The sequence below is a fragment of the Rhineura floridana genome, chromosome 7, assembly GCF_030035675.1.
Source record: "Rhineura floridana isolate rRhiFlo1 chromosome 7, rRhiFlo1.hap2, whole genome shotgun sequence".
Classification (NCBI taxonomy): Eukaryota; Metazoa; Chordata; class Lepidosauria; order Squamata; family Rhineuridae; genus Rhineura; species Rhineura floridana.
This window is the reverse complement of record NC_084486.1, coordinates 140,691,996-140,708,163: the sequence shown is the minus strand read 5'-3', so window position 1 is coordinate 140,708,163 and position 16,168 is coordinate 140,691,996. Positions and strand designations below refer to the sequence as shown.

Below are 16,168 nucleotides of genomic sequence, written 5' to 3'. Positions count from 1 at the left end.
TGGGGATTTGAACCCTGGTCTCCCAGGTCATAGTCCAATACTCTAACCACTACACCACACTGGCTCTTAGACCACCCTTTTACCCAGCTTAACTTATGCCAGGACTAGAGATCACATGACCAAGCTGAACAGATGTAGGATACAGCGTAAGTGTCCCTCCCCTCAGTCCTGCTCCCTACACACACCCAACACCCTTTTTGGGGACTTACACCTGCTTAACTTGCGCTTGTCTCAACTGAGACCGGCTGTGCCCTGGTTGAGCCAAGAGGGGCAGGGTTTTGCCTGCTGATCCACAGCCAAACCAGGATGAGGGACTTAAGCCAGTGTAGCCAGGCTGAGCCAGGATCCAGGCAGTTCAGCCAGAGATCCACCATATCCTAACTACCCTCAGCCAGGTATAAATACTTACAAGATTGGATTGTGTCCTAACAGTTTTAAAGATCTGACCCAAGGAGAATTTGATACTATAATGCAGTGGTGGGAAAGCTGTGGCCCTCCAGATGTTGTAAATTCCAATTTCCATCAACCTCAGGCTACATTGTCAATGGCCAGGAATGATAGAAGTTATAGCCAACATCTGTAGGGCCACATGTTCCCAATCCCTGGTTTAGTTGATTGATTCATTTCATTGGAAATTGACATCTGTCACATCTCAAAGTCCTTTGAAAAATAACAGTAATATTTGAGACAATTATTTTGAAAGCTTCTATGTTTATCTGAATATGTAAGTTGTACTGAAAACTATTCTTATGCTACTTTGTGTATCGGAATTACAAAGATTACTTTCAAAATCGAATTACAGTCATTTAATAACCCGAAAAGAAAAAAGATTAGATTTTTAAAATGACAGAACAGAGATGAAAAAATATTTAAATGTTTAACTTCCTATATTCTCTTCAGAGCCTTTACTATAAAAATCAGATAGCCTAAAATAACCATGCAACTTGACAGTGAACGTGAGATAGCCAAGTGAAGCTCAATCCAAAAAGGACATATGACTCATTGGCAGCAGAAAGCAAGCAAAAAGTAGTGGCAAAGATCAAACTTGCCTCAAAATAACCACTTGAAACAGATATTTATCCTGGCCTCTTTACTTTGGCCTTTGACACATGGGATGTATATTTTTAGGACCCATCCTATTCTTGTGATTTTTGCTAGTGTAAGTTGTTTTAAATTGTTTTTAAGATTGTATTTTAAATTTTTGTAACCTGCCTTGGGACCTCAGGGTGGATGAGGATGATAATGATAATAATAATGTTTAGTTTCAAAACTGCAAAAATATAAGTATTATTTGAACTTGGCAATAAGTTTGTAACTTTTCTTTAGAAATTAGACACTGCCATTGTTACTCAAACTCACACTAATTTAGCATAAACTTAGTAAACTATTTGAATGCATATTTTCAAGATCTTCTGAAATTACAAAGATTCTTCAGTATTAACACTGGAATTCTTGTAGGAAGTATTCTCTACAAAGGTTTGTTCCAAAAGTCAGGTTTGACAATTCGCCACTCTTACCAGAGAGTGGTAAATACAGTTATACCTCTCACCCTCAGGTTTTATTACATAAGCAAATTTATTACACACTTCATGAAGCAGTTATATCTATACATACCTCAAGCAGCCTAATTCGTCTAAATTTAAAATATGCAAGAAAAAGTTGAAAACTCAACATGAAAAAACTGCAAGAAGTCATTGCTCAGAACAAATCTTATTCCTGCCATATTTACTCAATTTTAAATTGCAGGCACTATTCAAATAATTCCAAGACTTCATCTACTGCCAAGGGCTAGACTTGTTCCTTCATAAAATGTGTAAACCCCTTTCTAAATGATTGCTCAAGGTAATGTATACTGGGATAAAAACAGGAACATGTTAAGACAAATAAATAAATAAAAACCAGTTATTAAGGAGCCTATTGCATTTCAAAATGCTAGCATAATTAACCTTTTCTCAAGACACTTAAAACAAAGCAATAAGATGGCATGGTAAACTCCCTCTGAGGAAGGTATTCCACAACTGCAATGTCACTTCCGGGAAGACCCTATTCCTTAGTACCACAACATGTAATTTCCTGGAAACACAGCAAATAAGTACCAAGGACCTCAGTACCTATTAAGAAGTAACCACTGTACAAACGAAAAATCTGAAAAGTGCCAATATTCAATCTGACTTCGTAACAGCACATAAGGAAAGCCTTGCTGGATCAGATCAGAGGCCTATCTAGTCATGCGTGCTATTTCCCACACTGATCTACCCAATGCCTATGGAAAGCCCACAAGCAGGATGTTGAAGGCAACAGCCAACTCATGCTATCATTCAACAGCAACTGGTATTCAGATGCATGACGCCTCCGATCTTGGACATAGTATAGAGTCATGGCTAGCAGACACTGAAAGTCTTATCCTCCATGAACTTGTCTAATCCCATTTTAAAGTCTGTGTTGGAATTGCTTTTTAAGATGCTTTTAAGGTTTTTTAAAAAGATGATTTTAAAGATGATTTAATATATTTTAAAGTCTGTTTTTAAGATTTTAGAGTGTTTTTGTTTGCTGCCCTGGGCTCCTACTGGGAGGAAGGGCAGGATATAAATTTAATAAATAAATAAAGCCTTCCCAAGCTGAAGTTGGTGCTCACTGCCACATCTATGTGCGATGCGAAATACTTGCTTTTGTTGTCCTGAATCTCCCACCACTCAGCTTCTTTCAATGACCCAAGTTCTAATATCATGAGAGACGGGGGAGGAATCTTCTATTCGCTTTCTCCACCCTGTGAATAATTTTATACATCTCTATTTTCATGTTCCCCTTTACTCTCCTTTTTTCTAAACTAAAAAGCCTCACACACTTTACCCTTTTCCTCATGGGGAGCTGTTCCAGCCAGTAATAGCATAGTTGCACCTTGCCTAGCAAGTACAGACAAAATATTTTCAAGTTTTTGACACAGGTCAAAATTAAAATAAATTTGTCTTCTCAATATGTCCATACTGGTATTTTGCTATGGAATTTTTGAAGCCCTTTGACCTGGACTTGTTCTTTGTCTCTTCATGCATGCTTATTGCTTCTAGACTTTGAGCTCTATCTTTTTTTGTTACAAAAACCAAAAGTTGAGTTATAAACTGGTAAAATGTTCATCTTTACAACAGACCAGCAAGAAGGACAGAGAGAGACGATACATTATGGATTCTTGAGGGAGCAGTGTGTATCTGTGGGCTGCACACACAGAAACATATTGCATACACTACAGAGGCAAGGTGTAGCTGACTTTCCATTCTTTCAACATACATACCATTGTTAGTCATGTTTGTAGAACTGCAAGAAAATGTGATGCAAACACTGCTTGAAGTACAGAAGCAGCACCTTGCCCAAGTATGTTTGTCAGCTCATGATGTCTAACCCACTTAAGATTTTCACATCTGAGAGTACCAATTCCAGAGCAAGAATATTAATACTGCAGAATAACTGCAACATACTGCAGTATAGCATCTGCAAAGTAAATAAAAAGTGGTACATAAACTATAGCAATAACTAAATTATACACATAACCTGTTGTTATGTGCCTCCAAGTCAACAACAACTTATGGCGACCGTATGAATCAGCGACGTCCAAGAGCATACACATAACCTACTACCCCCCAAAACAAGACATACTGCTTAAATGGCCTTCAGTGCTGAACAGACTGAACCAATATAAGCCAACATCCTCAGTTTTCAGAAACATTTCTCCACATCAGTGGTTCTTAAAGTTTTGGTAAGGGAACTCAACAACTGACTTTATGTTAACTCAGGACTTACCACCTGGCAGAAAATCATTCCCCAACAGTATTTTGTACTACTATCAGTACACAGGAGAAGGAAAATCTCAATGATTACATGGGGATTCCTCCCCTTGTTGTAAGGTTGCATGTAATCAGGTTATTTTCTCTGTTCTGCTCTTGGCTTCCATATTTGATTTTTTTAAATGTATATTGTGATTGTATTTCATGGAGGTTTTTTTAATTGAGAATATATCACAATGTTCACATTTTTAAGATTACAATATAATTGCTTAAAATGGTTCAACTGTATGTTGCCAGAACCCAGGTTATTAGGCAACTGACAAATATAAACAGAAACAAACAAAAATACATGATGGTTTCAGAATACAAATAAGGAATGTGACTCCTTTCTGTTGAAGGTTGCTTCCAATACTGAGCACCATCTTATTTGTCTTGTAAGCATACAAGTAATGATAAACACTGAAACAGCAGCTTACATTTAGCCATGAGTAAACTTTTTTAAAAGTTTAGAACTCAGCTCTTCAAAAGACTACAAGAAAATTAGAAACAAAATATAAATGGTAAATAAGACAATTTAAAGTATAATGGCCCCAATCCACCAGAGTTAGGCATGATTAAGGCCACTAATCTCTATGACTTATGGTACATTACAGTGCATCAACTATGGTCAATTCATATCTTTAATGCCAACAGATTCATAATCTGACAAACAGAAGTCTATTTAAAAATTCCTAGCTGACGTTGGGGTAATGCGGGGGAAGATACTTGGACTCGCAATCCTCCCCAGTTCTCCTGCAATGCTTTAAACTGCAACAGGGAACTCTGCCTCATAGCTTAAAGGCTCTTTAGAGCAGGGAATTGGGCTTGGAGGATGCACATCTAAGCATGCGCATCTAAGAATGCCTGTATACAAAGAAACTATTTAGGCCCTCACGTACTTCCTAGCTCCTAGTCCTGACCACCTAAGTACTCCACCTATGCATTGTTCTCTGCTGCTAGCATTCTCAGGCAGCATGAGGGCAGCACACATATAGCTCTCAGCCCCAAACAGTCTTGGGATTCTGGGGGATAAGAGGAGGGAGGAGTCATTATGACCTCCACACATTTTGCTGCATAATTAGGGATCTCTACCATCAGTAAAGACCCACTCATACCTTGTCCTCCCCCCCATTTCGGCTCTTTGCATATCTGTACGCAAAAAGACAGCATAGAACCATTTACAACATGTTATCACAGTATAAGAAATACAGAAACAACTGGTTACAGAGAGTAACCAATAAGTGTGTGACAGCCCTGCAACTACAATACCTATGACTACAGCAGCAACACTCACTGAGTAAACAATCACATTTACAAGCAATTATAAACTGCTTACTTGAAAACTGAAAAATTCCTCACAAAGGAGGACTGCTTTTTCCATTTGTAAAGCAATTAACACCACCACCCCCAGTCCTATACAATTCCCTATTAGGAAATATATCGCTCACAAATAATGCAGAATACTTTAGACCTTTAATTTATCAAAGGTAAACTGACATAAGCAACCTTCTACCAATGTCTTCCAGTAATTTTTAACAATAGCAGCTCCACAGATTTCAGTTCAGTGAGTAACTGGACTGTCAATTCTTGAAAGTACCAATGAAAGTTATGGCTATAGTGGCTTCTAAGAGTTTGAAATTAGAAATACTAGAATCAACTGCAAAAATTCTACAGTAATTTTTTTAATAACTAGGGAGCAGTATTACACTACAGATTATTTTTTTTAAAAAAATACAATTTCTTATTGGCAATCTTCTGATCCCCTCCCATATCAAAGAATTGTATTTATGACTACCACATATGCATTATTATTATAATGCAAGTAAAGTAATGCTCAAGATTCTACAATAAAGGCTCTTACCATATATGGAGTGAGAAATGCCAGATGTCCAAGCTGGATTCAGAAAGCGAAGAGGCACTAGAGATCATATCACAAACATACACTGGATAATGGAACAGACCAAGGAATTTCAGAAGAAAATCACCCTGTGCTTTATAGATTACAGCAAAGCCCTTGACTGTGTATATCATGAAAAACTATGGAATGCTTTAAAAGAAATGGGGGTACCACAGCATCTGATTGTCCTGATGTGCAACTTGTACTCTGGACAAGAGGCTACTGTAAGGACAAAATATGGAGAAACCGATTGGTTCCCAATTAGAAAGGGTGTGAGACAGGGGTGTATTTTATCACCCTATTTATTTAATCTCTACGCAGAACATATCATACGGAAACCAGGATTGGACCAAGATGGAGGTGTGAAAATTGGAGGGAGAAATATCAATAATTTAAGATATGCACACGATACCATACTACTAGCAGAAAGCAGTAACGATTTGAAACGAATGCTGACGAAAGTTGAAGAGGAAAGCACAAAAAGCAGGACCACTGCTGAACGTCAAAAAGACTAAAGTAATGACAACAGAAGATTTATGTAACTTTAAAGTTGAGCTTGTCAAGGATTATCAATACCTTGGCACAGTCATTAACCAAAATGGAGACAATAGTCAAGAAATCAGAAGAAGGCTAGGACTGGGGAGGGCAGCTATGAGAGAACTAGAAAAGGTCCTCAAATGCAAAGATGTATCACTGAACAATCATTCAGACCATGGTATTCCCGATCTCTATGTATGGATGTGAAAGTTGGACAGTGAAAAAAGCGGATAAGAAAAAAATCAACTCATTTGAAATGTGGTGTTGGAGGAGAGCTTTGCGCATACCATGGACTGCAAAAAAGACAAATAATTGGGTGTTAGAACAAATTAAACCAGAACTATCACTAGAAGCTAAAATGATGAAACTGAGGTTATCATACTTTGGACACATCATGAGAAGACACGATTAACTAGAAAAGACAATAATGCTGGGGAAAACAGAAGGGAGTAGAAAAAGAGGAAGGCCAAGCAAGAGATGGATTGATTCCATAAAAGAAGCCACAGACCTGAACTTACAAGATCTGAACAGGGTGGTTCATGACAGATGCTATTGTAGGTCGCTGATTCATAGGGTTGCCATAAGTCGTAATTGACTTGAAGGCACATAACAACAACATAGTGGGTGAGGAACTTGTGGTCCTCCAGACATTGTTGGAAAAGGACAACCAAATGATCAAGGAGATAGAACAACTCCCCTATGAGGAAAAGTTGCAGTATTGGGGCCTTTTTAGTTTAGAGAAAAGGTGAGTAAGAGGTAACATGACAGAAGTGTATAAACTTATGCATAGCATGGAGAAAATAGAGAAAAGGTCTTCTCCCTCTCTCATAACACTAGAACTTGTGGACATCTAATGAAAACTGAATGCTGGAAGATTCAGGACAGACAAAATAAAGTGCTTTTCACACAGCATATAGAGTTAAACTATGGAATTTGCTCACACAGGCAGCTATAATGGCTACCAACATGGATGGCTTTCAAAGATTCATGGAGGATAAAGCTATCAATGGCTACTAGCCATTATGGCTATGCTCTGCCTCCACACTCGGTTCTCCAGTCAGAAACTCCACAGTTTCTGAATACCTGTTGCTGGAAATTGCAGGAGGGGAGAGTGATCTGGTGTTTATGCCCTGCTTGCAGGCTTCTCACTGGCATCTGGTTGGCCACTGTGAGAACAGGAAGATGGACTAGATGGGCCATTGGCCTGATCAAATAAGCTGTTGTTGACTCCCAACAGCCCCAGCCATCATGGTCAATCATCAAGGATGATGGGAGATGTAGTCCAGCAACATCAGGAAATACACGGGTTCCCCAGCCCTGTGAAGTCCCACATGGCAGCTTACTAAGACTGAATCTAAAAATATTTTCCATCCGTGTGAGCACTCTGAAGCAATTCTTGGAAAGCAGGTGTTGCTGGGATGCAACGCTCAACATTCCTGATCACTGGCCATGCTGTCTGGAGCTTGCAGGAGTTGGGAGTCCAGCAATATCTGAAGAGCCACAGGTTCTCATCCCTGTTGTAGATAAGTAAACCTGGAAAAATCTTACAATAAAATAGATTAATTTTGAAGGATCTGCAAACAGGATATAGCCACCCATTTTTTCCTGAAAAAGAGAAGTTACACAGTTTTTGCATTCTGCCAATATAGATCTCCTGTGCCTTTCAGTAAGGAAAATCAGAGTGCCAAATGGGGGATTTGAAATTATACAAATCAGTCAGATTTTTATTGTTTGTAGCCAATTTCCATTACAACACAGATTGCAAAAAAAGAAATCCAAGAGTAAGTTAAACACATAAGTTTTCAGAACGTATCAAAACTTAAAACTGTAAGCTCCCCAAGTCATACAGCTAGTGAAGTGGCCCCTAAACAATATAATTCTGTGGGTCCTAAAGCCAGCACACAAAAACAGAAAACTGGTGGGCCTATCAATATCTGGAACCTTTTGAACTTGAAGCCCAAAGACCACCTAAAGGCAAAGTGCTAGCCCCCTCAGTAGCTAACACAACTCCACAAATGCAAATAGCAATATCTTAAATGCCATGGAAACCCTAAATTTACATTTGCAACAATTGGGCACAGGTGATGATCAATTTAAAACTGGGGTTGTGATCCCAGATACTAATACTATATGCCTGGTATGTGGTTGCCCAAGGCACTGACCACTGCGTAAGTTCAGTCTAGCTGAGACTGTGTGCCATTTTCAACAAGAAGTTCCAGCTACGATTGCCAGTAGATTGACTTCATCTAGGTTCATATCCCAGTCTTAAATTGTGCTTGAATTCTTAGAGCAATACTTCCCCCTCCCTTTTGCCACGTGCACATGTGAAAAGAAAATGAAGAAAAGTAGCTTCTACAGAAACTAAGACTTGGGTTAGCTGAGCGAGGAAGGTTCAAGGCCAAAGAGGTTCAGCAAACAGCTGACATAATTTCATTGCATTTATATACTGAAACTGAACAGAATTTTCAAAATATTGAGTGTGAGAAAACTACTTCCCCACACCATGGAAACACACTTGAACATTCCAACCTTCTTACATATAAATGGATGTTGTCAAATCACGTATGTCACCAAGCCTCCAACTAGTGGCTTTGTAAGTTCATCCGTATCTCATAAAAGTTCATAATTCCAGATTTAAAAAAAAATATTTTAGTTACTGTGGCTTTCCATTTAAAAATATCTTAAGACATTTTAATACTCCAGGAGTTACAAAACTAAAGCACTGCTTAAGTATGTGGCTCACGGTCACAAGAAAATGGCAGACAAAATACTTCCCAGAAATTCCTGACACTACTCACCAGCAGAAAGGCACATCCTTTTCAGAAAGTATTTACATTTTAGGATGAAGGATTTGCCTATATTCTGATATGGTATTTGTAAAGCTTATGCATGATGTGACATTTCTTTACCAAACCAATGAAGAGTTGGATCCATGTTGATCTCTCTGAGGGCTCAGAAGTGTAAAATGCAAATGCAATTTAGAGCTTCAAAACAGTATTATTCACGTTAGTTTTACAAAACTGCCACTGAAGTAGCTTGAAATGTCAACTACCAACAATCCTTTAATTTCCCATCATGTTTACATGATTTATATTTATCACATGGCATCCAACCAATCACAGACACAGCAGATAGTTTTGTTGTAATTACCATACATTTACGATTAAAAAAGCTTTCATAGTGCAAAGATAAAACTAGCATTCACAATGCTGGCTCCTGTCAGTGCTCCTGTAGAGGAACACAAGAGGCCTAACACCATAAAAAGGATCTAGGATTCTCAAGCATCCAAGGCTGGCTTAGGGTAAAGGACTGACAGCAGCAGCTGAGAGTATCCTGTATTGATCCTGTAACATCCTGGCATACCACAGAGGGTGGCAGTGAAGGAAGCTTTCTGGTGACATAAATAAACTCTAAGCCCCTAGAAGTATTAAGGTTGCCACACATTCCTAATTTTATAAGGATGTTGCTCATTTTAAATAAAGTAACCTGTATTTTGGTTGATCAGAACTCCACAAATGTCTGCAGGTTTACTTTTCAATCTACCTCACTCGCCAAAACTGCACAAATATTTTCCAAGAGCCAAACAACAGCAGTGGGTCTTTTTTTATCATCAGAAGTATGACTCCATGTATCCTGACCTAAATCAAACATTAGTAAAGGCACAGAAAAGAAATTGTGACGAACAGCAGAGGGAATCCCACACACTCCTTACAAGTGACTCAAAACATCTTTCATGGTGCCTATCCCATGTATCCTACTTGGGGTGGGGGGTAAAAACACAAGATTAAAACCAAATAAAATTCAGACTCTCCCTTACCCATCTAACATTTATCCACTGGTTCAAGGCATCAAGGTAAAAACAGAAACAAAAGCTTAACAAAAAAAATCCTGAAGAGTTTTCTCAAGGTGTTTCACAAAGTCAGCCCCACCCTGTCCCATGAAATAAGGGAAGCCCTTTAATTTTCTACAACACTTTTTAACAGTGGTCCAAAAAATTCCTACCAAGCGTTACCTCACTTAACACTTGGGGGAGGCTCTACCACAACCCCCCCCCCCAACATCTCCTGCCCTCCACGTAGCTATTACCCCACCGCCACTACCAAAAAAAAACACCCCTCGCCCTACTAGCCAGCCACCCCCGCAGAAGACCCCCTTCCCCGTATCTCTCACCTCACACCCCTTGACCTCCAACGCTCAACCTTCCACCACCTCCCCGCTTCGGCCTGGGCATTTAAACCAATATTTTTTTTAAAAAACCACCACCTTCCAAGCCCCGCTTCACGAGTGGCGGCCGAGGGCCACCCTTTTACCCAACCCCCACCACGAAACCACAGTATCGGACCGTCCCGGGCGGTCCCTCCTCCCCACTCAACTCGGCGCCCGGAGGAAGGGACAAGAGAGTACCTTATAGAAGGCCCCGTTAGAGCCGCGCACTTCCACCGTCAGCTCCTCCATGTTGGGGCCGCAAAGGACGCTGGGATGGGCTTCTAGAAACTATCTCCACCTGAGGTGGGGGGGGAGAGGGAGGAAGGGGAGGAACGGGGCACCCTCAGGGCTTTCCCCCTTCCCTCACACCCGACGCAGACCCAGGGTCGAGGGAGGAGCGGATCAGACGCAAAGGGGCGGGGCGAGGTGCCACGCTCACTCTCCTCCTCCGCCGGCGGCGACTCACCGAGGCGGAGGGATCTCCCCACCCCCAGCCTTCCCACCCTCCCGCGCGCCTCCAGGGCGGGCGACGGTAATGGCTCTGCCTCCTTCAGCGGGGTTTGGCTGTGGTTGAAGGCACGCTAATGGGGAATGAGGGCTCGCCCCCCCCTTTGAGAGGCACAAGGCGGGAAAAGGGGAAAGGCAGGAGAAGGATTTTGCACCCTTCCGATTAAGCGGGGGATGGGGTTCCACTTCTCTCGGCTTTCTTCTCCCACTTCACACGCTCTGGAAATACCTACATGACGGTTGCTTCGTAACACTCGCGTATAAACACTCACGTACACAAGGCGGAGGGAGGCTCGATGCCCATCGTTCCATTTGTTTTAATCGGATCTGTTTACAGCTGAGGGGAAACGGGGGCAGGGGGAGAATCGAGTGTCAGCTGCATTCACACACTCCTGACTTAACCTCGTGTGTGGGAGGTGGCGTTCACCGCACCGGCAAAGCGCGAGCGAGTGTGCACATTTTCACACACACACAAGCTGAGACCGGGGGCACGTTCACTCCAAGGTACCACTTCGTAAAACAAGCTGCTCGCTTTTTCCCCACACAGACATAAGGATCTTTCATGGCCACACCAAAGGTCTATCTAGGCTAGTCCAGTATGCTGTTTCCAACAGTTACCAAAAGGGGCTTCTCGGGAAGCTCACGAGCAGGACAAGAGAGGGGCAATAGCCCACATTTTTCAATCATTGGAGGCAAGGCCAGAAAAAGGGGAGCGGGGTGACCTGCAGATGTTTTTAGTGAATGTGCCCTTGTGTGTTTTCATAGAATCATAGAATAGTAGAGTTGGAAGGGGTCTACAAGGTCATCAAGTCCAACCCCCTGGCTCAATATTGAGCATGCCTGAGATTAGTGATCAAATCTATAGCAATGTTTGCATGCATGCACTGTGGATACTACACACCATACATTTCCCTGAAACTCGCTTAAGAAGATTGCAGAGATGTCTGGTGCTGTTTGCTGGGCTTATTCACCCTGGTGAGACTGCACGTGTGTGTTAAGCAAATGATCCAGCCACCCAGATTAAAGTCTGAGCTTCTCCCCCTCAAATAATTGCCCACCATTTCACTTCAAGGCACTTTCTCACAGCACAGCATCGGTGGGGTCACTGTCTCTCTGGACAAGCAAGCAATGGGACGCTGGATTACACAGCACACCTGGCCAGGTGAAGTATTCCTTTCACAAGTGAAAGGCATTTCTTTGCCAGAAAGTCCTTTGGGGAAAAGAATTAAGCACATGCTCAGAGGAAAACAGCCTTAGGGGCCAAAAATGATTGCAAACAAAACATGACAATGGCACTCCCCATTTTTTAAAATAGGGTTGCTGTTGCTATTTATCAAGATTTATACCTTGCCTTTCAAACACATCAGGGTTGCTTTCAATAAAATATAAAAACATAATAAAATAATGAATACCCAAAAATAATCTAAAAACAGCAAATACATTAAACCAACATCATCTTCAGCATCATTTTTGTTGCTATTATGTATTTAATACATTCATTTACAAATTGCTTCCCATGAGGTATCCCGAAGCAATTTACAATATAATAACATTTTTAAAAGTTACATATATAAAAACAGTTAAAACCATTTCATCTATTAAAACAATTATAAAAACAGTTTAAAACAATGCCAGTGCATGCATGAAATCAATTCAAATCCAAGGCAGATACCAATTGGGATAAAGATTTTAGATGGCTTGTTGGAAAAGGAACATAAAGCTAGTATCAGAATAATTTCAGAAAAACAGATCAGAAAATGTTGAAAACCATAGGAGAATAAAAAGGCCTTTACTTCTTACAGAATGGTCGCCTCCTCACCCCCCACAGCACATGGTGTTTTTATACCACACTAGAGTTTTTGGGAGCTCAAGGCATGTACTAGTAATATGATGCTGTTTTACTATGTTTAGTGTGTGTGTGTTTCCAATTGCAATGTTTTCAGTGGTTTTAATTCTATAAATACTTTAATTACATTTTAATTATAACTTTCTGTATGTTTTACTTATATGTTTTTAGCTATATTTGTTTTAATTTTTGTAAGCCCCCTTGAGTCCCAGTTCTGGGGAAAGGGGGATATAAATGAATGAAATAAATAATAAATAGAGTTGTTCCTGGTCCAAAAATATTGAGGAAAGGTCAAAATTACAATGAAAAATATACAAAGATATTCTCTATAACCAGACCCGCTGTTGTCACTGTTATCTAATGAATGTCTTTCTCTATTTCTCATGTGCCCTTCATTGTGAGGACCAGTTTAAAAGATATAAAAATACAATATTAAAATAAGTTAAAACAATTTACAATTGGAAGAATAGGGTCTCTCAGAAGTCAAAGACCAAGGTAAAGACGTGTACACTATGATGATGCGAGATACACTTCTCTGGGGAGGGAATGTCACAATATAGGGGCTGCAACACTCCCAGGCTGCCAGTCCCCACTCTTCTGAAGGTGGTGGAAATATCAAGAGGGCCCCCTCTGTTGCTCTTAACACACAAGAGGGTCTGTAGGGAGGGAGACAGTCTTTTATATGTTGTTTCTTATCTATATGGATGACAGGATACTAGTTACAGATAGAGAAGCAGTAAACGGAGGCTCAATCCAGACAAGACTGAGATGCTGCTAGTGGGTGGTTCTTCTGACCAGATGGTGGATGTCCAACCTGTCCTGGATGGGGTTGCACTCCCCCTGAAGGAGCAGGTTCGTAGCTTGGGGGTTCTCCTAGAACCATCTCTGTCACTTGAGGCTCAGGTAGCCTCGGTGGCACAGAGTGCCTTCTACCAACTTCGGTTGATGGCCCAACTACATCACTATCTGGACAGGGATAACCTGGCTTCAGCTGTCCATGCTCTGGTAACCTCCAAATTAGATTACTGCAATGCACTTTACATGGGGCTGCCTTTGAAGACGGTTCAGAAACTGCAGCTTGTGCAAAATGCAGCGGCCAGATTGGTAACAGGGACCATACGGTCTGAACATATAAAACCGATTCTGGCCCACTTGCACTGGCTGCCTGTATGTTTCCGAGCTCGATTCAAGGTGCTGGTTTTGACCTATAAAGCCTTACACGGCTTGGGACCACAATACCTGATGAAACGCCTCTCCCGATACGAACCCACCGGTACACTACGTTCAAGATCAAAGGCCCTCCTCCAGGTGCCTACTCCAAGGGAAGCTGGGAGGGTGGCAACAAGGGAGAGGGCCTTCTCAGTGGTGGCCCCCAAATTATGGAATGATCTTCCTGATGAGCTGCGCCTGACACCAACACTGTTATCTTTTCGGCGCCAGGTCAAGACTTTCCTCTTCTCCCAGGCATTTTAGCATGTGTTTTAAATTGTTTTATATTGTTTTAAATTTTAAAATTGTGTTTTAAATTGTTTTTAAAATATGTGTTTTAAATTGTGTATTTGTTTTAATGTTTTTGATTGCTGTAAACCGCCCAGAAAGCTTCGGCTGTGGGGCGGTATACAAGTGCAATAAATAAATAAATTTTATATAGTCACACAGCTACAAGAATTGTCTGTCAAATATTTGCTATGTGAGATATGGTATGCAAAGAGTTAAAAGAAGACTGACTGTAACCATTGCCCCTCCTATGACTCAGAGAGAGAGAGAGTGTGAGTGTGAGTGTGTGTGTGTTTCAGCCCTCTACCAGTTCTATTCTGTGTAAGCTGGCCTCAGAGCTAGCAAGGAGTATCACCTGTTTAATACAGCATTCATTCTGCTGTTGTCTTGGAGTCTGTGGTGCATGGTTAACAGGAAGGTGTACGACTGTATGAACTGATGCAAGAGGGACACACTTAAGAATATTACAAGAGACAACCAAATGTTTCACTTATTAAAAATTTGTGAGATGGAATATGCATAAATGACAAAAATCAGTGTTACGACAAAGTGCCAAAAATTAGATGTATTAATAAGAAATTGGACACCTTGATTAAATGTTATAACTCCAGCCAGTTGTATCCTGATGTACAAACACCTTTGAAATTACTGTATTTATTGCATTATTAATCATACATGGCCTATAAGGCCATCGAGTCCAACCCCCTGCTCAATGCAGGAATCCAAGTTAAAGCATAGCCAACAGGTGCTCTGTTGAGAAGAGATCTTGGCCCTCCTCTGTGTGGCAACCTTTCAAGTACTTGAACAGTGCTATCATATCTCCTCTGTCTTCTCTTCTCAAGGCTAAATATGCCCAGTTCTTTCAGTCTCTCCTCAAAGGGAACCAATACTTCATGCAATTTGGAAATTATACTTCTGTTAATGCATACTAAAATAGCATTTGCCTTTTTTGCAGCCATATCACACTGTTGGCTCATACTCAGTTTGTGATCAACACCAATCCCAAGACCCTTCCCGTATACAGCATTGCTGAGCCAAGTATCCCCCAAACTGTGCATTTGGTTTCTTTTTCCTAGGTGTAGAACTTTGTACTTATCGCTGTTAAATTTCATTCTGTTCTTTTCAGTCCAATGCTCCAGCCTATCAAGATCCCTTTGAATTTTGTTTCTGTCTACCAAGGCATTAGCTACTCCTCCCAATTTTGTATCATCTGCAAATTTGATAAGCATTCCCTGCACCTCCTCATCCAAGTCATTGATAAAAATGTTGAAGAGCACTGGACCCAGGACTGAGCCCTGCTTGTTACCTTCCCCCAGTTTTAAAAGGAACCATTGATAAGCACTCTTTGAGTTCGATTCTGGAGCCAACTGTGGATTCACCTGATAGTTGTTCCATCCAGCCCACATTTAGCTAGCTTGCTAATCAGTATATTATGGGGCACTTTGTCAAAAGCTTGGCTGAAGCTGAGATACATTATGTCCACAGCATTCCCACAGTCTACCAGGGAGCTTACCAGATCAACAAATGAGATCAGATTAGTCTGGCAGGATTTGTTCTTGATAAATCCATGTGGCTTCTAGTAATCACTGCATTCTTGTCAAGGTGCTTACAGATTGATCGCTTTATAATCTGCTCCAGAATTTTCCCAGGGATCGATGTCAGGCTGACTGTTCTGTGGTTTCTAGGTTCCTGCCCTTTTTGAAGATAGGGACAACATTAGCCCTCCTGCAGTCATCCAGCACTTCGCCTATCCTCCACGATTTCGCAAATATAGTAGACAGCATTTCCAAGAGTTCCTTCAATATTCTAGGATGCAGTTCATCAGGCCCTGCAGATTTGAACTCGTTGAAAGTGATTAGGTAT

General features: G+C 40.9%; 1 protein-coding gene across 2 annotated transcripts in view; it reads right to left on the bottom strand.

Moving 5' to 3' along the window:
- FXR1 (FMR1 autosomal homolog 1) overlaps nt 1-10,902 on the bottom strand; it is a 52,562-nt gene extending 41,660 nt beyond the window's left edge. The window contains exon 1 of one of the 2 annotated variants that reach the window (XM_061637393.1): nt 10,654-10,902. In XM_061637393.1, coding sequence (XP_061493377.1) covers nt 10,654-10,704 — 51 coding nt within the window. In that variant the 5' untranslated portion in view covers nt 10,705-10,902. The remainder of the gene's footprint in view (nt 1-10,653) is intronic. The other variant, XM_061637394.1, reaches the window with a different exon arrangement.
- Between the last annotated feature and the right edge of the window lie 5,266 nt (nt 10,903-16,168).